A 22992-nucleotide genomic window follows, 5' to 3' on the forward strand; every position below is an offset into this window, starting at 1 on the left:
TCTCATGGCGCGGGGCGGGAAATGACGTCATCTTTGTGCACCGTCGCTTCCGGTCTGCGTGAGTGTTGTTCTCGCGCCTGCGGCGGGCTCAGGGCCGCTGTTGCCGCGCCTGTGGTCCTTTTTTCGCGAGTCAGCCTCCTTTCCCCGGGACCATGGCCACTGACTCGTGGGCTCTGGCAGTGGACGAGCAGGAAGCGGCTGTTAAATCGGTTAGTTGCTTCAGTTCCATGCGGGGGAAACATACTAGGAGGGCCCAAGCGGACCCTGCTTGGAGTCCAGGGAACTGCCCGGGTTGGGAAAGCGGTGGCCCACACACCTTTAAGGTTTGCCGCGGGGAATCATTTAACCCTTATTTGTGCCTAAAGCTGAAGAAACCAATCTGGAGCCTTTTTCTCTTGTCTGGGCCATTTAAAGACTTTTATCCTATGGCAAATCCGTCCCCGCTATGTATTCTGTCTGTCTTGCCTTGCACCCCCGCTTCTCAGTGGCGATTGTAAGGAAAGACATATTCAAATGCTGATTCTCTCTTTCTGATTTCTCTGTTTTCTGGGTGAATCTGTGTTACTCTTAACATTTTTTTAGATGCATGCTTAACATGGTTGGCAGTTTGTAGCTCTTTGCAGAATAACAGATTAAGGTTTATTTTACATTTGTGCTGGATATCAGAGAATAGTCATTTAAGATAGAAATGAAGATTAATGGCATTTTAAAAGAACAGAATGCACCGAAGTGCTGGACTTGCCTAGAGAACAGGAATCAGAACTCATTTCTGCTGCAGCTTAAGATTATTGGGTTGTAGTAGAAGCAGTATAGAAAATATTGTAGGGAGTGTACTTTGGACTTAAGTACTTAAAGAGGAGAGGCCTTACTTGGTTGGTTTGGGGATTTTTAAGGATACTGACAAGATTAGATCTAGAGCTGGCAAGATTTATTGGACTGCAGAGAACAGAATATATTAGGAGTGATGTCTAAAGAAGAGGAGATGTGTGTGGAAGTTACTCTAATAGTCCAGAGGTAGAGGGCCTATGTTGAATGGTGAAAGTGGAGATGAGGGATTCAGGAGATAACTGTGGAGGTACAAAGATTTAGGAAAAAGAAGAGAAGGGAGATAAAGGCAAAGATTACTGCTTTCAGGCTGGATCTTACAAGGTGTTATTAATAAAAGTGCTAATAACAGGACTAAGGGAGTGGGAGGAAAGGCAGATTTGATATTTAGGATGAAGAGTTCAGGTTTGGCTGCTCCGAATTTGAGGAAAGGAGTACAGTTTGGTTAGCTATCTGTGTTGGGAGTCTTCAAGAAGTGTCCAGATTCGATGATCACTGATGAGGATTCACAGGACTCAGCATATAATTAATTGTATTCACAGCTATGATTTATTACAATGAAAAGCAAAATCATCAGAAGGAAAAGGCCCATGTTGCAAAGTCGAGAGGAAAGCAGGCACAAGCTTCCAAGAATCCTCTCCCAGTTTAATTCATGTTGAATTCATGTTTAATTCCTCTAGCCATGGATGAGGTGTTTTCAGGGGAGCTCGTTAGAGACTCGGTGCTTGGGGGTTCTGTTGGAGACCTAGCACATAGTCATCTCTGCCAAACAGGTACCAAAATTTCAGACTCCTAGAAGGAAAGTAGGTGTTAACATAAACCACAAGTTTTCATAAACATAATTAGTGAACCCCTCAGTAGTTCTGGGGATAGTGGGAACCCTCTCAAAATCCAGGTTCCCCAGATGCCAGCCAGGGGCTAGCTTTGCAAGCTGACTTGCCTAAGGATAGCAGTCAGACTTGCTATGTTAACTCCTTTCTGTACAGTACCCACTTGGAAATGTGGCACTGGAGTTCAGGAGGAATTAGGTCAGAGGTATAAAATTGTCAGTTATCCTCAAATCACAAAGTATTATAAAGGATATGGTTCTGTACTCTAGAGTTTAAATCTAGTATTTAGCATCAGATCTTCCCTGAGTGACAGTTACTGAGAATTGATTTCAAATCTTTTTAAACCTATGACCCTAGTCTAGATGTGATATGAATAGCACAAATACAGACCCAAACATACTTGGTATCTGATTTTAACCACTCTGCTTATTGGGTGGCTGGTATAAGTAAATGTGTTAAAACATTGCTTCCTAATAGTTGGGGAGGACTCTCTCCCCATTTTTTTTTAACCATATAGTCTTGTGTACATTAGCTTAATAAATACAGTTGACTCTTGAATAATATGGGGGTTATGAGCCCCTAATCCTTCCTGTAGTTGAAAAATCTCTGAATTTGTTGAAATTGCCCCTCCATATATGTGGTTCTGCATCATCAGATTCAACCAACCACGGGCTGTGTAGTACCGTACTGTTTATCCATGGATAAATGGACCCTTAAAAGTTCAAACTCTGGTTTTTAAGGGTCATTTGTAATTCGTGGTATTTGGTTATTACATAGCTCTGCTCTTAAGTGTTTCTTTTTATTCCCCTTCAGATGAGTAGTTTGCAGATCAAGGAAGAGAAAGTCAAACCAGATACCAATGGTAAGTCACTAGTAACTATAAGCTATGTGTGTGCTTCACTTTGCACTCATAGCTGCAATGTGGAAAGAAGCTTTCTTTAAGTTTTTTGGGGGTTTTTTTTTTGTTTGTTTTTTTAATGGAGGTCCTGGGGATTGAACCCAGGACCTCATGCATGCTAAGCATGCACTCTACCACTTGAGCTATATGTTCCCCGCCACCAGTTATCTTTTGATAGATACTTGGATTGGTTATATTCTATTTTTTTCTTTTTTTCCAGCCATATTCTTTTTCTCTTGTAAACACTGCTTCGTGGAATAACTATGAACTTAATTCTTTTTACATGTATGCAAATATGTTTATAGGATAAATTCTCCCAAAATGGATATTCCATGGTCAAAAGTATATGCATTTGCAATTTTTAGTAGTATTTTCAAAGTACCCTCCATAGTATTATATAATTTACATTTCTATCAATAAAGCATAAGAATGTCTGCTTCCCTATAGCCTCACCACAGAATTTTTAGTCAAAACCTTGAAGTTGATCTGATAGGTGGATCAGCATTTTCATTTGTATTTCATGAGTAAGGTTGAAAATTTTCATAAGTTTAAAAGAATTTGTATTTCCTTTTCTATTGAGCTTTTTCTCTTCTAATTATGAAGAACTTCATATTTTAACTGTGATAGAAGTTTTAATACTTTTGCCAGTTTTATTTGTCTTTAGACTTTGTTTCTTGTGTATTTTTGCTCTACAAACATTTTTATATAGTCAAATGTATCAGTGTTTTACATTATTGTTTCTGAAATTTGAGTCAGTTTTCATAGTTAGTCTTTGATCCTTTTGGAATTTTTCCTGGTGTGCTTTGTGAGATATGGATCTAAATTGTTTTCTCTAGTGTGTTTCACCTTTTAAATTTCAAGATGGCTACAGATTTGTTTCGATACCACTTTTGTATTAGTACATTTTTCCTCTCTAGTTTGAGATACACTTGTATAATATACTAAACTCAGCATTTTCTCATCTATCAAGTTTCTTTTGCATATTCATGTATCAGTATCATATTTCTCATTGCTGGAGCATTATGACATGCTTTAATATCTGTGAGTGCTGGTCTCCATTCATTGATCTTTTTTAGAGTTTTCTTGGCTGTTCTTGCTTATTTTCCATACATATCCTTTTAGAATGAACTTGACTAGTTCTAAGAAGAAAAAGAATCTTTTGGTATTTCTCCTGAGACATGATACATTTATAACTTAACATCTATATGCTGTTGAGTCTTTACAGAAACCAAATGTCTTTCCATTTTTTTCAAATCCCTTTTTGTGCCCTTTAGGAATATTTTAATGACTGTAGGATATATGATGTCCCCCACCTTTTTTTGTGTGTATATATATATTTTTTTTAAGTATAATCAATTTACAATTTTGTCAATTTCTGGTGCAGCATAATGCTTCAGTCATACATAATATACATTTTCATATTCTTTTTCACTGTAAGTTACTAAAGATGTTGAATACAGTTCCCTGTGCTATACAGTATGAACTTGTTGTTCTCTTTCCATTTCTAAAAGTGGAAATATGTGTTCTACTCTTTTTATTGAGGAGTCTGTCTAGAGGCTTATCAGTTTTTTTATCTTTTCAAAGAGCCAGCTTTTGACAATGTTAGTTTCCTTGAACATTTGTCTTTTATTTCATAGGTTTCTACTCTCTATTTTTTTCCTTTCTACTTACTTTGGGTTTACTTTACTCTTCTTTTCAGAGGTATTTTCTGTTGTTGTTTGTTTTTAATGGAGGTACTGGGAATTGAACCCAGGACCTTGTGCATACTAAGCAAGTGCTCTACCATGGAGCTGTATTGCCACCTGCTCTTGTAGACAGCTGACAGTTGAATCTTGCTTTTAAATCCATTCTAATAATTTCTACCTTTTAGTTAGAGTATTTTATCTATTTATATTTAATGTAATTATTGATGTGATTGGGTTTAGGTTAACAGTTTTACTATTTGCTGTTTACTATTTTACTGTTCTGTTTGTCCCTTCATATTTTATTTCTCTGCCTCTTTTCCTGCCTTTTCAGTTAATTGAATATCTTAGAATTCCATTTTAGTTTATGGACTTTTTAGCTTTATCTCTTTGCATTATTTTATGAATGTTTTAAAGGTTTTTTCATGTAAGTCTCATATTTTTTGTTAACTTTATTTCTGGGTGCAGTATTTTATATTTCTAGATGCTATTATAAGTAGAATCTTTTTAATTATATCTGTTTGTATCTATAAAAGCCATTGATTTCTTTTTATTTTGTACATAGCTCTTTTAATCTTTTGCTGAGATATCTTATTTTGTAGTCATTTTTAAGTTGATACTCGAAGTCCTGTAAGTTTACAATCATATATTCTACAAGTGGTCATTTTACTTTCTTTTAATTTTTAATACCTTTATTTTCTTTCTCATGTCTAATCATGTGTGCTAATACAATGCTATATTTTAAATTAGGATAAGTAAATCAGAGGTGACATATTCTGATCACTTTAAAGTCAGCCAGCATTTCTAGAAATTTGAAATTTTCTTATGCATTAAATTTCCTAGGAATAAAAATCCATTAAACATAAAGAAATGCCAACTATTTACATTTTGACCACTTAAATAAGGTTTGATATTTATATTGTCCCACCTTTTGAGTGGATTTAATATTTGCCTTTCTGATTATGACAACTGTTTTCTTGTGTAGGTGTTATCAAAGCCAATGCCACTCCAGAGAAAACAGATGAAGAAGAGAAAGGTAACTACTCTTTGAAACCCTGTAGCAAGAGATGTTATATCATCCAGGACATGCCTCTCTGGAGCCAGAGGTACTCTTAGTTATATGATCAAGGAGATGAGGGAGAATCAGCAAAGGAGATTGAGAACAGTCAGTCAGATAGAAGGAGAATCAAAAGAGAGTAGTATCCCAGAAACCAGAAGAAGGAAATGTTTCAAAAGTAGGGAATCATATATAGGTAGGTACTAGGTTGGTTAAGAACTGAAAATTGTTCTGTTCAGTTGATTTAGAGTGTAGAAGTCATTGGTGAACTTGACAAGGGCTGTTAAGGTCAAATGGGGAGGTTAAATTAAAAATCTATTCAGTGTACATTTCACAGGGAAGGGGAGAAGAGGAAGTGGAGCTATGAGTACAGACAACCTTGTCAGGGAGTGTTCCACAAAGGGAAGCAGAGAATCAGGGCAGTAACTGGATCGGGATGTGGGGTAAAGGAGGAAGCAGATTTACAGTGAGAGATGTTAAAACGTGTACATGTGCTGGTCGGAATGATCCATTGGAGGGGGAAACTGATAATGCGAGAGAGAAGGTCAGTGCTGGGAGAAATGCCCTTTCAGCAAGAAGGGATGGGGCCTGTTGTACAAGTCAGGGGTTAGCCTCCAGGCACAGATGTCCAAGTTACAGGGGTGAAGGTGGAGAACACGCGCACAAACGCAGGTGGGGGTGAGGAGTGGAGTATAGAAAGGCATCTCAGCCCACTGGAGTTTAGCAGTCAGGAGTTTAAAGTGAGACCTTTTGGTGTGATTGTGTCTTTCTTGCACCTTGCTGGCACCTCAGTGTGGGTACAGACGTGGAGAGAGAGGTTTCACGAGGGTGAGGTTTGCTTGATGAATATGAAGATCTACTGTTTTTTTTTTTTCCTGACAGAGGACAGAGCTGCCCAGTCCTTACTCAACAAGCTGATCAGAAGCAACCTTGTCGATAACACCAACCAGGTGGAAGTCCTGCAGCGGGATCCAAACTCCCCACTCTACTCAGTGAAGTCCTTTGAGGAGCTACGCCTGTGAGTATTCGTTCCTTGGAACAGTTGTTCTTTGCCAGTCCCTACTTTATAACACTTAGCATCTGAGATCTTGTGGAAATTTACTTTCCACTTTTATTTTTCAAAAATCTTAATGTATTTACTTCTTTGACTAACCATGATTCAAAAGTTAAAAAGTATGAAAAAGTTTACAGTGATGGTCTCCTTCCCACTCTTGTCTCTTGGCTATCTAGTTCTCTTCCTCTAGGTAGGGATTTTTAAATGCCACAGATTTATTCATCATAGCTGAAAGTCTTTTTTCTTTTATGCTCTTAGAACTTTCAATAAAATATTGGCTGACAGGTGATTTCTGGATGTCAGGAACATTTCTTATTAGGTAAGCCCTTTTGTTAGACTATAGGGTTTACAGTCTTAAGAACAGTTTATCTGCTTTTATAAAATCTGTCAAAAAGAAAAAAAAAAAAAAGCCTGTTCAGAATTCCCAATACCTACAGTGGAAAGCAGCCTTCAACGTTCCAGAATTTTTTAAAAAATTCAGAACCCTGGATTAAGCATTAAGGGTAGAAATTTATGGCATTGTGCTAAGAATGACTTCTACTGCATCCTTATTTTAAAGGCAGAGAATTATGAAATGTCATACCAAGTGTTTTGTTTCCTTCAGTAAGTTAGTAAAGGGGTGTTTAGGGGTCATTGGTTTAGGTACATGCCACTGTGCTGGGTGTTACGAGTAACATAAGACATAACTACCTCTTGCTGCCTGCCAGGACCAAAATCCCAGAGAGAAAATAGGTGGTAAATAAGAAAGTGGTGGAATAAATGGATTCTTTGTCTTTGTTCAGCAGAATCTATCATATGCCCACTGTGGGCAAGTAGAGGCCACATTCCTTCCAACTGTTGCCACCATTGTAGAGTAAGAGACATTTAAAAGAAGAGAGCTAACTAGAACCAAATCAAGTTGTTAATGAAGCAGTAGCTAAGAACAAGCTTTTTATTTTTGGGGGGGGTAATTAGGTTCTTTAATTTATTTATCTTTTTTAATAGAGGTACTGGGGATCGAACCTAGGACCTTGTGTATGCTAGGCAGGCGCTCTACCACTGAGCTACACCCTCCCGCTAAGAACAAGTTTTTTTAAATGTGGCCTTTTCAGTGTTTTCAGGAAGTTATACTTTCCTGTGTGTATTTCCTCTGTCAAGGGCTTTTTTCAGCAAACCTGTCATCTCTGCTTTTGTTCATAACTGTCAGGGCAGCTGGATGTGCTCTATTGTTTCTTGAACTGACAGTTTGCTTTTCCAAATATCAGTATTTTTTTTTTAAGTTCCTTTCATTGAAAGGACTGGAGCTCTCAGACCAACTATTGCTGAATTTTCCTCTTTGAAAAGTCAAGTTCTCTCTGATTTAGTTATTAGTAGCCAAAGGAAACAAAGAATAAAACCCAAGTCACCTAATATATTTGGTCTACCTTGTACTGAAAATATTTGGATCTGCAAAATAAAAGAGAAATAATGAGCCACTGATAGCTCCTAGATCACTTGAGTCCTTGTTCAGTAGTGACTCTGTTTCCTTGGCAACCAAGTCAGAATCTATTAAGCTTCATAGCCTTTTCTTCCAAATGGAAGTACGTTACTTTTCAAAGTTCTTTGATTCTGAACCAAAGAATCAGCATATACCAGAAGAACTGCCTTTTAGGGAGTCTCTTAAACTCTATGGAAGGCTTAGAGAACAGTCTTGACTTGGTTTAATTTTTCTTTAAAAATAATCTGGTGTGATTTTTGTTAAACACCTTGTCAATTTAGAGGTAGCAGAGAGCTTATTATAAATGCACTGTAAGAGCAACTTTAATTGATACTTGAGGTGTGGCTACTTAGATAAGAAGTTGTTGCTTTTCTAGTCTTGATTTTTAACCAGACATAGTGAGTAAATCTGAGCATATGTAAAGTTCAGTATAACTGAACTCCCCTTATCTGTTTACTAGAAACTGGCTGAATCAATTTTCTTACCTCTTGATTGTCTCGAGTTCTTGCGCAGCTGGCTTTGTAAGATCCATGAACACAAAATGAACTGTGGTTCAATGGAATATCTGCACTGAGAAATGTAAAGTGAAATCCCAGTCTCTAAAGGGACTTCTGTATCTTAGCAGTATAGTAAGCAGTGTTTATTTTTAGCTATGTCCTTTATAATTTATTTTATACTGTGAATTAATAAATAGCATTCTTGCAGTATCCAGGGAACATTTGTCATTCAAGGCCAACCAGATTTGTAGGTCTGCTGAAAGGATGAACTTCTCCAAGAAAGAAAAGAAGGAAACTAGCCTGAATTTTATAAATTGCATAATTGTTTCAGATTAAGATTTAGTATGGAAAGATGTCGGTTTTGTTTTAGATAGTATCTCTTAAGGCACAGGGAAATACGTCTGACAGATGGGAAGTACCATTCTTTGCTAGATGTATGGGAAAATAAAATTCTAGGCCTTTAAAACAATTTCAACAACTAGGAATCCATCCTATCTCTCCTTGGCCTCCTAGGAAACCACAGCTTCTCCAGGGAGTCTATGCCATGGGCTTCAATCGACCATCCAAGATACAAGAGAACGCGTTACCCATGATGCTTGCTGAGCCGTAAGTATCACAGACCCCAGTGCACCTCTTAAGAATTTGGTTTAACCTCTCCCGCCAAGAGCCATAGTGTTCCTGAGCACAAGATGGGCCATTGAGGACAGCATACTTCTTTCAGGGAAACAGCTTGGACAAGTGCAGAGAGACTCAGATGCAATTCAGTACAGTTTCTGCTTTTTCTACTTAATAAAAACTGATAGAGAAAATTGGTGCTGTTAATCTATGCAATTTTAAAAGCTGGGTTTTTAAGTTTTTGAAATTTTTGAGACCTACAAAAAGGTATCATGAGCAATAACCAGGAACATCTTTGCAACCCCATCCTGCCAAAAAGTGAAGTGTTATTAATCTAGTTGACAACTGAAGCCCCCATGTTCTCCTCTCTGTTCACAGCTCTGTCTTCCACCCAAGTGAACCTCATCCTGACGTGGGTCGTCATTCTCTAACTTCTTTATCCTTTTACCACGTATCTTTGTGTCCCTAAGAATCTAAAGAGGAGTTTGCATATTTTTAAACCTTAGATAAATGTTATCATACTTTTTGTAGCAACTTTTTTTTTATTCAACTCTATTATTATTTCTCTTTTTTTAATGATAAAAATGCCACCTATTTCCACAACAAACGTGAAGTGAAATGTGAAAGTTCCCTCTAAAGCATCTGACTTGGTATTTTAAATTTTCCATAAAGATGAGAAACAGGAGCACACAGAAGGAGCCAAGTCCTGGAGACACATATGGCTCAACAGAAAATGTCCCCGGGGACTTGTCTCAGCACAGATCTTACTCTGCAGTCTTAATTTCCATGGGCCCCTTGGGGTACAAAATGAGGGCACTCTAGCTGTGCTAGAGTCTAGAGTGAGGATTTCTTAGTGTGAGCCCATCTAAAAGAATCATTATTTCCCTTAATATTTAAGCAGTTTTTTAAACAACATATAAAGAAATTATCTTTGTGCTCAGTGCAGAAAACCTGGGTAATAGGAGCATGAAGGGGGAATATCCATATTCCTACCACCCAAAAAGAACATTTGGACACTTGATTGTTTTACCTAATATTATTTTCATCTCGGTTCTTCCTTAATCCAGTCCACAAAACCTGATTGCCCAGTCTCAGTCTGGTACTGGTAAAACAGCTGCCTTCGTCCTAGCCATGCTCAGCCGAGTGGAACCAGCAGAGAGATACCCCCAGGTGAGGGCTGGGGAATCCTGGGGGCTCTGGCTTGCTTGTCCTGGGAAGGGTGGCACCATCTGGTGGGAGATTAATGAGAGTGCTCCTGGTGGAGCCTGAATGTTTCTGATGCCTCAGATTGTGGCTCAGGCAAAGCTCCATAGCACACCAGGCCCTGACCTGGGTAGAGTTGAGTTGGAATCAGCAACCTGAAACAGTGGCTTCTGAAGGCATCCACCAAGCCAGGGCTCTCTACTGAAGGCTTCCATCTATAGCTGAGAGGTGGACCTGGTTGACAAGGATGTGGTTCCCTGTACTGTTCAAGTAGTAATGACAGCAGTGTACTTGCTGCTTTAGAGCCTGTTGTCTGTTACTGCAAGGCTCTCCTAAACTCATCCTCTATGATCTGCCTGTCAGTGTCTGTGCCTCTCCCCAACATATGAGCTGGCGCTCCAAACAGGAAAAGTGATTGAGCAGATGGGCAAATTTCATCCAGAACTAAAGCTTGCTTATGCTGTTCGAGGCAATAAATGTGAGTATGAAGGGACAAGACCTATGCCGTGAGTCGGGGTGGGTGGCTGGATGTTTGAATTTTGGAGATGTGATGACCATATTCAACTTTCTGATTCAGTCTGATCTTGGAGCCCAGATCCACTGCTTTTAGCAAATCTATTTAAATACTTGCTGACTTGTTATTAATCCTCTCCACTCTTAAAATAAGATTTTAAGTTTTTTTTTAAAATCACATGGAGTTCTTAAAGTGTGAACTTTTCCACTGAAGAGACAGGGTTTTGGATTTGGCATCCAGAGTTCTGGAAGCTGCTTACTAGGGAGGGCTTAGCACTGAGGATGGTAGGTTGGGTCAGATCTCTTTCTCTAAAAGTTAAGCACAGCATTAGTAAGAGTAATCTAAGAGCACAGACAGTTCACTTGGTCTTATCAAAATCAGAAATCCTTCCAACGAGTCTTTCTTCCTTGTCTGCAGTGTGTAGGGAGTGTGCGTTAGAGTAGGGGGAGGAGCAGGTAGATTAGGGGTGATAGGGAAGTTGTCAAAGTATATAAAACTGCAAATTAATAAGAAAAAAGTAAACATTTTCATAGGAAAATGGACAAAGAGTCCCAGATGAATAGATGCGTCACAAAAGAAGGAATTCAGATGGTCAGTAAATATGAAAAATTGATGAGCCTCACTAGTCATCAGGGAAGCATCAGTTGAAACCACTATATGCCTCTCAGCGGGTAGAAATGAGGGAGTCTGACACCACCAAGTGTTGCCAAGGATGTGGAAGAATTGGAACACTCATGTGCTCCAGTGGGGAGTATACACTGGCACGATCACTTCAGGAAGCAGTTGGCATTACCTAGAAGAAATAGAGACATCCCTTCCACCCAGCAGTTTATAATTCCAAAAGTTCTTAAACTTTGTGGTCTCTTACACTCCTTTAAACATTGTTTTGGACCCCCAAAACATTTTTGTTTCTGCAGGTTATCTCTTGATTTCTGCCCTATTGGAAGCTAAAATTGAGAAATTTTTTAAGTACTTTGGAAGAAGAGAAGAAAATCTGACCTTTCAGATAATTACAGATACTCTTTTTTTTGGATGCCACACCAAAACTTAACAAGGGGTAATTACTTAAAAGTTAGTTGCGATGTGGCATCTGAAATCATATTAATAAACTCTTGGTGCTTTTACATTAAAATTCCTTGGTCTCTCTCTTGCACTTTGAATGCATCTTTTCCCAAGAATGATTTTTTATACCATACCTTAGTCATTTGGAAAATCCTGTCTTACTGAGTTATGCTGATCTTCCAAATGCTGACATGTTTCATTATACAGAATTTTAAATAGCATTTAAAATGCACTAATAATCACCACCAAACTCCTCAGAGGGGTTTATACATGGAGAAATGCTCAGCCTTCTTATAACTGCACCTACAGGTTTTTTCAAAATTTGAATTCTAATTTTCTCTTAAGCTTAAATGTTACCATGACAGCAAATAACAGCTGATTGTTTTCATTGTAGAGACAGGCTCTCTTTGCTAATTTTCAAAAAAGTGTTTATCAGATTCCCCCCTTGATTTTCTATAGTTTGTCAGTCAACAAATGAAAATGACTAGTGCAGTTTACCACATGAATAATCACAAATGAGCTTTTCCTGGAGAAAATTGTCATATTTCAGCATGCAGCAAGAACACTTTAACTAATAGTTATTAAGTTGGATATTTTTGTATTAATGTCTCAAACTGATGGGTGCACACAAATGTAGTGTACCAGAATCTTGTGACAACATGTATCTTCTCTAGATTGTTTTATAATAAATAGCAGGGGACTTCACTGTGTATAAAGAATTAATATATTAACTAATGTATCATTTTTTAGAAGTTCAGTTTAGACTGATGGGCAATGGACAATGAGAACCACAGCGTATGTAAGACTTCATTTAAAACTTTTCCAATAGATAGTTGATGACTTCCAAACTCCCCTTCTCAAATCTTAAACTTTATTTTTAAAATAAAGATATTCACATTTCAAAATTGAAAGGATATATGGAAGAAACTTTTTTTTCTCCCATACCTTTCAACCACCTAGTTCTCTTTCCTAAAGGTACCTAGTACTAACTAATTCTTATGTGTCCTACAGAGATAGTCTGTGCGGCTACAGGCAAATAATCATGTGTGTGTAAATATATAACATGTACATTCACATACACGTACGTATATTATCTGTACTCTTTTTTGCCCTTTTTGGTATGCAAATTGCTCTGCAATTTTTTTTTCACATTTAATAATGTATTTTGGAGATTGCTCAATATCGGTTCCTAAACAGTTTTATACTTTTATTGGTATCTTATATTGGGTGTATCATTTTGCCTAATTAGCTATGTTTTGATACATGCATATCCTTGGATATGTTACTTCACACATATTCATATACGTATAGGATTGATTCCTAATAGTGGAAGTATTGGTCAAAGGCTACAGTGCATTAGTAATTTTATACTTGGCTGTATCCCTCTACTCCCACCAGGTATAATTTGAGAGTAATGTGTATTTTAAAGAGAATTTGTACTGAGGAAAATTATCTACACAATTAGAATATCTAACAAAGCAAGAAACCATGGGGCCAAGATCCTTGGAGTCTAAACTACCAATTCATGAGGAAATTAATGAACCATGAGTGAAGGATGGTATGAAAAGGATGAGTAATGCCAGAGAGAGAGTTCGATGATGGTGAATTATAGGAGAAAGTAGGAAAAGGGAAACTAATACTTATGGAGGGTTCAGTGTGGAGGATTTAATCCCAACAGTGCAGTGACACGAGTGTCAGGATGCCCATCTTGTAGTGGAAGAACCCAGGAATTTTGGATAATACTTCTGTATATTTTGAAATCTTGAGTTAACTTGTTCTACTAGATCTGGAAGGATGGGCAAGGCTTTCTTTTCTAAAGCTGGTTTAGCCATGAAAATACCCACAGACACATCTTGTCTCCACAGTGGAAAGAGGTCAGAAGATCAGTGAGCACATTGTCATTGGCACTCCTGGGACCGTTCTGGACTGGTGCTCCAAGCTCAAGTTCATTGACCCCAAGAAGATTAAGGTGTTTGTTCTGGATGAGGCTGACGTGATGATAGCTACTCAGGGCCACCAAGATCAGAGCATCCGCATCCAGAGGTAGGGACACTTGAGGCAGGAGGAACTCTCCAGACTCCATTTTGCCCCTGCCAGGTTCTTTCCTCCACTGCTCCAGGAGCATTTGTCTGATGGGCCATTTCCGTGTCAGCATGGACCACACTCCCAGCTTGCGCTGAGGAAGGAGACTTAGGGAACTACTGGCACCCCGTCCCTGCCCTGTGTCTGCTCGCACCTCCTTCCTGCAGTGCTCGTCTCCTCTCTGCTGCCTTCCTGGGGGTGTAGGTCACCCTGGCCCGGGAGGCCGTGCTTCTGTACCTCCCAGTGAAACATTTGGGCGGGTCATGCCGAACACCTGGGCCTTCCCTTGCAGGATGCTGCCCAGGAACTGCCAGATGCTGCTTTTCTCTGCCACCTTTGAAGACTCTGTATGGAAATTTGCCCAGAAAGTGGTTCCAGACCCAAATATCATCAAACTGAAGCGCGAGGAGGAGACGTTGGACACCATCAAGCAGTATTACGTCCTGTGCAATAACAGAGACGAGAAGTTCCAGGCCCTGTGCAACCTGTATGGGGCCATCACCATCGCTCAAGCGATGATCTTCTGTCATGTGAGTAGCAGCAGCAGCAGGAGCAGGGGGAGGAGGAGGAGGAGGAGGAGGAGGAGGAGGAGGAGGAGGAGGCGGCGGCGGAGGCGGCCTGTGGGGGAGGAGCTCCCTGGAGGGTGTGGCCCCACCCCTCCCTCTCAGTCAGCTCCACCTTAGTGCTGGGGCCAGGTTCCCTCCACACAGCTGGAAAGGAAATGAATCCCCTACATCTGGCCCAGGACAGATTCTCTCAGATTGTAATGAGTTGTAAGATGAAGACTGAAGAGCTAAACCTTCTTTGATCCCACTTGTTAGAGATAACTTGGAAAAAACTCCAAGTAACATCTAAGGAAATAATTTTAAAGTATTAAGACTATAGGGCAGAAGGTATAGCTCAAGTGGTAGAGCGCATGCTTAGCATGCATTAGGTCCTGAGTTCAATCCCCAGTACCTCCTCCAAAAATAAATAAACCTAATTACCACCACCCCCCAAATTAAAGTATTAAGACTATAGAGTATTTAGGAAAGAAAACATTTGGCTCAAACCACAGTCTTCCTAGATGAACACTAAGATCATTGAGTTATTCATGCTAGAAAAATCGTGGCTAAAAAATAGAGAAAATTTAAGCCTGATCTCCTGACTGAACTCAGCTGAGCCTTTATGCATGTTAATGGCAATAAGCCACTTTTCTGCAGGGGTCTTCATTTTTTTTTTTTACAGGTATCTTCATTTAAAACAATTCTTTTCACTCCAGACCCGTAAAACAGCTAGCTGGCTGGCAGCAGAGCTCTCAAAAGAAGGCCACCAGGTGGCTCTGCTGAGCGGTGAGATGGTGGTGGAGCAGAGGGCTGCCGTGATTGAGCGCTTCCGAGAGGGCAAAGAGAAGGTTCTGGTCACCACCAATGTGTGTGCCCGCGGTGAGCACAGAACGTACCTCAGTATGCTAGGCTCAGGGGAGCAAGAGAAATCCTCATGTGGGGGACACTCTGGTGGTGTGGGGTAGAGCAGGTGCGCTTGGTGGCGACACTGTTTGCTAGGAGAGCCTGTTTAGATTCCCTCAGCAGATGAGAACTTTCACAGAAACCAGGAGTCTTGATTTGGTGGTTTAGAACGGTGCCTGCTCTTCTTGGGGTCCCCAGTGAGGCTTTAGCTGCTTCTCCACATACTTGTACCCAGCAGAGGCTTTGACTGATCTTGTAATTTGGCCAGCATCTGTGAAAGTTCTGTTTTTCCCGTCTGGGTTCTGCCACCTGCCCCTCTGTCCAAATCCCAGAGCTGGCCCGTCCCAGACTCTTCTTCCACCTGAGGTTGGTGTGTGCAGGCCCGAGTGTGGGTGACAGTGAGTTACGTCCCGCCTTACTCCTCTCCACCTCTCCTCCCTGCAGGCATCGACGTTGAACAGGTGTCTGTCGTCATCAACTTTGACCTCCCCGTGGACAAGGATGGGAACCCGGACAATGAGACCTACCTGCACCGGATCGGGCGCACCGGCCGCTTTGGCAAGAGGGGCCTGGCAGTGAACATGGTGGACAGCAAGCACAGCATGAACATCCTGAACAGAATCCAGGAGCACTTCAGTGAGTCCCCTGGAGGGTCCCTGCCCCGCCCTTGCCTTACAGGGGCGAGTCAGGGGGGAGGGGAGGTTTTCCTGTGTCCCTGAGAGAGGCCTTTGTTTCCGTCCCATTCTCCTCCTTCCCTACAACGCAGAAGTTCACAAAGAGCACACCTGGAGAGTTTGGGGCTCAGGGACTTGAATGACAGTCCCCCTTGGCCAGGCTGAGGGGCCCAGTGCTCTGACTGTTGTCAGTGTCCCTCGCTCAGTCACTGGAAGCCTCTGGGGTTCCGTGAAGGATCCCTGTGGCCAGAGGCACAGAAGTTCCTAGGGGGCGGAGACCTGAGTTTCCTCTCTCCCTGCTGTGTGGCCCCTTCCCTGGTGCTTGTCTCTGTGTAACCCCATGTTGATCTCTCTTTGAATTCCATTTCTCCCCCAGATAAGAAAATAGAAAGACTGGATACGGATGATTTGGACGAGATTGAGAAAATAGCCAATTGAGAAGCTGCAGTGGTGCCCGCCCTTGGCGCTCCCCCTGCGTGGACACTAGTGCTTTCACGGCCTAGCCCTCGACAGTCACCACAGAGATGAAGGCACGAGTAGAGAGAAACTACCTACCTCATTTTAAATTACGTTTGGACTTGACAAAAATTGTGCAAATGATGGGGAAAGGTAGAAAAAACTGTTTACACAACTTTGAAGATTAGGCGTGAATACACAGAAATTTACCTTTTGGAAATTCCGTCGTCTTTCTTGGCCAGCGTTTTCCCCATCATTACATCAGTCTTGATGTTGTGGCTAATCACTTGCTCAGGATCCTCTGAGGCAGCCCCTGCCTGGTTCTCTGCATGGGCATGTTCAGGCCAGCCTCTTGCCCTTGTGGAACTGACAGAATAGAGGTGAAGAGGGGACACAGGGAGAGATCCCAAGTAGGACAGGTGTGTAAGTCTGCCATCATGTTTGGAGGAGACCTGTGAGCTGCTGCTTTGAATTTGAGTTGGGACAGCTCCTCTGAGCGTTGTCAGCCCCCTCTGTCCTGAGGCCCACAGCAGGAAGGGATTTGCTAAGCATGGACCAAAATGCCAGCCTGGGATCTGTGGTGAATGCATGTCTGTGTTGCAGACCGTGACCTGTTCTTAGCAGATATGGTCTGTGTAGAGTGCACATCTGATTACTGGCGGGTCCCTTGCTTGTGCTTGAGCAAGTCCTGTGGAGAAGTCATGGTGGAGAATGAGTGGTGGTCCTAGCTTGCCACAAAACCTGGTTTTGTGGGCACTTGCAGCATTTTTTTTTACTTACCTAACATCACCTTGACCCTTTGGTAGCCCCAAGCATATAAAAGGTGATCTGAGGTTTGGATCCTCAGTGAAAATTGTGGTGTCAAGTTGCTAATGGCCAGTCTTAAGTCACCTCCAGAAGTCATCAGACATAGTCACAAATCCTTGCTTTGTCTCCAGATTCCAGAAGTCAAGTTTTTTGTCATAACTGAGGAATGATTTCAGAAATTTGGCATCTTGATTATAAAGGGAATCTGAACATCTGCGTTCACAGTGTTTGGAATACAAACAGGCACGACTAAGGGACAGGGTGGACTGCAGCCATTCATCTGTCCAAGGCAAGAGTAACTGCCAAGGCCTTTGCTCCATCTTTATTTGACATCCTTGTGCAGAATAGTCAGAGCAAATAGTAGTGGACACTTCCTGACACCTGGCCAAGGCTGTTGGTACCCACAGAGTGACAGAGCAAAGATGAGACAAAAACAGCTGCAAGAGCAGTATGAAACCCCAGCCAAAAGGAGTCCTCTTCAGCTCTGTGACTTTGACACAGCAAGGCCACTTTATCTAGGACCAGACCTGGAAGAGGGATTTTCTGTGATGAGAATGATTCCAATTCCAGACCTCCCTGTAGGCATTTTTGTATTTTAAGGCCAGATTTGTCTCCTGGGAAGGGAAGGGGCCAGGAGACAAATCTCTGTCAGCCTCCAGGTGGTGTCCTTCATCTCTGACATTACAGGTCCTACAGAGAACAACAGACTCCCAATCCTGCCACATTCCCTGTGGGCACTTGACTGTGTTGAATCTTGTTTGTACTTCTGGCCAGCTCTGATCTGCCTTGGGAGTCTTGTAAGAAAAGAAGAAATTTTATACCTCCCCCTCCCCCCAAATCCTGTGGACGAACCCTGAAATGACTTATAACAAAGGCAATAATTAAAACAATATAGACTCCTCTCGAGGCTGCCGGCTGAGTATATCCCCCCCTTCTCACAACATGAGTAACCTACCCACTAAGTAGCCCTGTAACCAAGCAGGAAAATGGGAAGGGATGTGCTTCAGACTCTTCAGCAGTGGGAGTAAATGGTATCTGGTAGAAATTTGGATCAGCAGTTCCTAATCTGGGTGCTTGGACCCCTAAGAATTCACTGGATGGGTTTCATGGAGTTTATGAAGTATATACAATATTTTGAGTTTAAATGCATTTTCCTGGGGAGAAACTCCCAAAGGAGTATATGCCTTTTAAACAGGTAAGACTCACTGTATGGATGGCTCTGGAATGTCACCCCAATGTCCCTGCAGTCTATATTCCTGCACAGTCCAACTTCATTCCTGCCAGTGCTTGGCTCCTAGGGTGCTCTGGTCCACAGCTTCCTCTGCAACCTTGTGCTGTATTGAGACATCAGTGATGTGACATGTACTGAGCCCTTGGAGAGCTTCAGTCCTCAGTTTCTTTTACTGTTTTCAGTAAGTTCCTCTGTATGGAACTGTCCATAGAACAGAGAAACTCACTTGAGAAAAGGAGATTTGGGTCCAATGGAAAATTCTGGATATGTTCATTATCCATAAACAATGGATTTCACTGGTTTTGTTGAATGTTCACTGACTATATGCATAAAAACTAATCAGTTAATGTATTCTTTATTGAGGTTAATGGAACTTAATTGTGATGTTCATGTTACTGAGACATTTATGAGTACAAGAAGAAAACAGCAGCATGTTTTTGGTTGCTAGTATTGGTGATCATACTTGAGAGAAGATTTACGTATTATTCCATAGACTAGTCATCACCTGATATTGCTGTTCCATTTCAGAGTTGACATTGCTCCAGCATAAACAGTTGGGATGTCTCCATAGGCCAAGGGCCCTACTCAGTTGCCAGAGGGCTCCTCATGTTCCTTTTTTCCCTGTTGGTAAACCAGAGGATGCTGGCTGACTAGTCAGAAAGAAGGTAGATGCCAGCAACACAGAGTTCTCACAACCTATTTTCTAGTCCTAGGAAATGAACAAAATAGAGCTTGGAAAGAGGTCTTCTCCCTTTGTTGTTCCCATTTCATTTATTATTTAACACGAAGGCTGTTTCATTCCAGATGTCTTTGGTATTCAGAAGGTAAGGATTTCTGAGGTTAGAGAAGACCTCATGAAGGAGTGGTATTTGCTTATGAGAGAATAGTGGGATTCCAAGTGATAAGAAGTGTGCCCTAGGCAGATGAGGCCCTATTAAGACCAAGGCACCTTCACCAGGATAAATGCAGTGTACTGGAAGGGCAGTGAGGGGAGCAGCATTGCCATGTGAGTAGAGGTCTTGTTAGGTAGAAAATGAAGATTTGATTATTTCAACAGTATTTGGATTCAGTAGTAAGTTGTCATAGATTCTTAAGTCATAGGAAGTGATGATGTAGTTTTGAGGGTGGGGGAATAGGTCTACCAGAGATACTCAGGATATATTGAAACTGGAAAAGGCTGGCATCTGAGAACACAGTTAGAAGATTATTACATCAATCCCATCACAGAGCAAGTGCCAGGACGTCATTGGTTGCATTGAGAGCACAGAAGTAGACCAGAGGGATATTACAGAAGAGGAATGGTAGGCTTTTATACCCACTTAATGCTGTTATTCCAAAAAGATTGTGTGGCTCTTAAAACTTAAACTATCTAAAAATAATTCTGGGGAGAAACCCAAAGGGAAGGTTTGGAAAGAACAAGTGACATCAGGGTTGAATCATGAGGGAATGACTCATGAAGTCAGGCCCATCCCCTTTGCAAGAAGAGACTAGCCTCTCTTCACCAACACCCCAAGCCCTTATAGATTTCAAGGGCCCTCTTCAGTTTTCTCTTGGTCTTGGACATAGATAACAGGTTCTTAGGAACTGCCTGCAGTTTTACCTGACTTTGCTTTTCTGGCTGAGAATTAATTTCCCTATTCTGTTGATTGACTCAGATTGCAGGACCTTCCAAAAATGACAGTAGAGGTGAGGGAACCTGAAGGGCTGATGCTAGGAGGCTCCAGTACCCTGCTCTCCAAATCCTGAATCTGGAACAGGGCTCTCCCAGAACAGCTTCAAACACCTAGTGGGAAGTTACAGGCAGATGGGAATCTGCTTGGAGGACGTTCGTCACTCTTACCTCATGCCCTCTCTTTCTCCAGCCCGTTGGATGCTTCTGCCTTGGCTTAGAAACAGTTCTGGCATTCGTATCAGCAGAGCAAGAGGTTTCTCCATAGTAATACTAATTGTAAAATGGGGAGTGGGGTAGGTGGAGGAAAATACTAGATGAAGCCTAAGAATGGTGGCTGTCTAAGATATCAGGTGCTCAGATGAGACACAGCCTCTGCTTTATCAGTATGTCATAGGCAGAGGTGCTTGGGTGGCAGATCTTTCTTTTATGCCATCCTACAGCCCAGGGCTACAGCCAGCTTCTCCCAGAGGAAGTGGGGTAGGGGAGGGGGCTGTTTAGATGGAACTCTTCTGGAAGTACTAGTACACATTTTGTGAGTCTTTATAGCTGTTACATCCTCATCCATATGCTTCCAGCATCCTCAGAATTCTGCAATTGGAGAAATGCCAAATAGTTTTAGGTTAGCTTATCCCTATGAGCAAACGTCCATACACTTAGACTTGAAAAGACCTGAGTTAGCCCCTGATCAGGTTGTATGGCCGAGTGTGTTAAGCGTATTGTTCTCTGGTCTTTGTTTCTCTCAAGTCACTAGCAGCTTCTAAATTTGCACAGAAATTGTCCTGAAAACCAATGCCATTTGAGTCCAGGTTTAATAACAAAACAGGTCCCAGTGTTTTGGCTTTGCTTTGTTAATTTCTAAAACAAGTAGAATTATGCTAGAGGGACAAATTAAATATTGTCCAATTCACCTGATTTCATATTTAACATCAGCAGAAGGAACAACTTCAGAAAAAGTTGCAGTGTCTCTAGCCTCATAGATTAGTCCTTTCTGGTTAATTACCCTACTCTGTCCAGTTACCATTTCAAGACTTTCACTCACCTCGAAAATCCAACCCCATCGTCCCCTCAACTGTCAACAAATAATCTCCCTATTCCCAGTAATGGCCAACAAAAAGAAACTCCCTCAACCTTCTGTCCCAGATCTTCCTCCAAGCACACTATCCTTCCTGCCCTCCTATTACAATGGGAGAGATATCCCTATTTTCTAAATTTCTCTACCAGTGCACCAAAGGCCCTCTGCTGCAGCTTTGTAAGGACTTGCTCCATTGATTCATTTTCAACCTCTCCCACCCTGACTACCCCATTAGCTGGTCCCCTGCTCCAGTCTTCTTGGGGTGGGCTGTTTGTTTTCTGTTTTCTTTTTTTGTGGCAGTATTATAGGGATTGAACCCAGGACTTCTTGCATGCTAAGCAGCTGCTCTACTATGGAGAGTTCCAGTAGCTCCTGACCAAGGTTCCTTGCTTAACCAGTTTAGTTTAGTCAGGCTCCTGAAACTTCTCCTTGGCCCATCTGTGCACTTTCCTGTAAAATCTAGTTTTAGTAAGAACTGGACCACCCTCCATATCAAGTTCTTCATCCTCTACCACCACCCAGGTGATGTCTGATCACCCTGGCCTGTCTTTAGCAATAATCCTGTTAAATTGGTTTAACCAAAACTCTCCTTGCCCCTGATATTTCCTCTTAAGTTTCCACCCACCTTTCTGCTCCTTGGCTATAAATTCCCACTTTCCCATGCTGTATTTGGAATTGAACCCAATATTTCTCCCCACTACAAAATCCCATTGCAGTGATCCCTGTAACTATGGTAATGGTCCTGAATGAAGTTTGCCTTATCATCTTTAACAAATGTCATTCAAGATTTTTTTCCTTAACATCCTTACCAACGCAGGTGGATCTTGCCAGGATGCAGTGATACCTCACTGTGACTTTGATTTGCATTTCCTTAATAACAAATAATTTTGAGTTCCTTTTCTTATGCTTACTGACCATTTATCCTTATAAAGTGTTCAGTTCATTCACACACTTTGACATAAATGTTGGAATGATTAGGAATGTGTCCTAGAGTAATACGTTTTGAACTAAAATCTATATTAGTCAATTCAGCCATACATTGAAAAGTATTTATTGAAAATCTACCATGTGCCACTCAATTTTCTAGGTTCATCAATCAGCTGTGACTAAGGTTAAGATCTTTGCTGTTGAAGAGTTAATATTTTAGTAGGGAGAGACACAAAGTAAACTAGAAACAAGTAAGATGATTTTTGATGGTATGGAGAGGCTTACTTAAGTCTCATCAATTATCCATAAAACACGGGAAACATCCTATATCCCTAAGATGGGGAGGAGGAAGGGTACTTAGGTGATTTATGTGATATGAGCTTGATGGACTATTATAAAGCCATTACATTGATAATTATGACATTAAAAAATACTTAGCCGTATAGGAAGTCAAATTTAAAATTGTATATGTACTTTGTTTAAGACTATGTAAAACACCTGTGCTACGACGCATACGGACAAAAATTGGAAGGACCCAGAAGAAAAAGAAAATGTTAGGGTTTTTTGTTTTGTTTTTCTGTTTGTCCCCCACCCCCGTCTTACACGTTATCTCGCTCGTAACAGTATAAACTGGTATTGTATAGTAACGCCCTGAGATTTTCCTTCCTGTAAAGCTTTACAGTTCACAGACTTACAGATTCATCATGAGACGTGGCCGACTTAAAAATAAAACTTAGATTACCTCAGTGTGACGTGAAACAAAGAAGTATGGGCTAGGAATTTCACTCAATAGAGCTTAGGAATTTTATGGCACAATGAGGCTCTTCCCCAGGAAGTCGGCGGAAAGGAGTGTTCGCGAAGGAGGAGCTGGGGCGAGGCTGGAGGACAGGCCCGTTGCGGCACGGCACGGAATAGTGACGTCTCATGGCG

The 22992-nt window shown here is 41.3% G+C and overlaps 1 protein-coding gene and 1 long non-coding RNA gene across 3 annotated transcripts; one reads left to right on the forward strand and one right to left on the reverse strand.

The window, feature by feature from the left end:
• Positions 1-41: 41 nt before the first annotated feature.
• LOC141578654 (ATP-dependent RNA helicase DDX19A) lies at positions 42-18061 on the forward strand. 2 transcript variants are annotated; one of them, XM_074370443.1, is made up of 12 exons: positions 42-209; positions 2469-2517; positions 5221-5271; positions 6175-6310; positions 8813-8905; positions 9982-10084; positions 10481-10595; positions 13559-13736; positions 14068-14305; positions 15037-15199; positions 15668-15859; positions 16274-18061. In XM_074370443.1, exons 1-12 carry the CDS (start codon positions 153-155, stop codon positions 16333-16335), a joined length of 1437 nt encoding a protein of 478 aa, XP_074226544.1. In that variant the 5' UTR covers positions 42-152; the 3' UTR covers positions 16336-18061. The 2 variants fall into 2 exon arrangements, with proteins under 2 accessions (XP_074226544.1, XP_074226545.1); XM_074370444.1 differs by lacking the exons at positions 42-209; positions 2469-2517; positions 5221-5271; positions 6175-6310 and adding an exon at positions 6628-6665.
• Positions 235-22977, reverse strand: LOC141578655 (uncharacterized). The gene is made up of 5 exons (XR_012509245.1): positions 22805-22977; positions 20232-20651; positions 18897-19012; positions 16564-16719; positions 235-1617 (listed from the first exon to the last, which is right to left on the reverse strand). It is a non-coding gene; the product is annotated as an uncharacterized LOC141578655 (long non-coding RNA).
• Positions 22978-22992: the final 15 nt, after the last annotated feature.

Source organism: Camelus bactrianus, chromosome 9 (genome assembly GCF_048773025.1).
Source record: "Camelus bactrianus isolate YW-2024 breed Bactrian camel chromosome 9, ASM4877302v1, whole genome shotgun sequence".
Lineage (NCBI taxonomy): Eukaryota > Metazoa > Chordata > Mammalia > Artiodactyla > Camelidae > Camelus > Camelus bactrianus.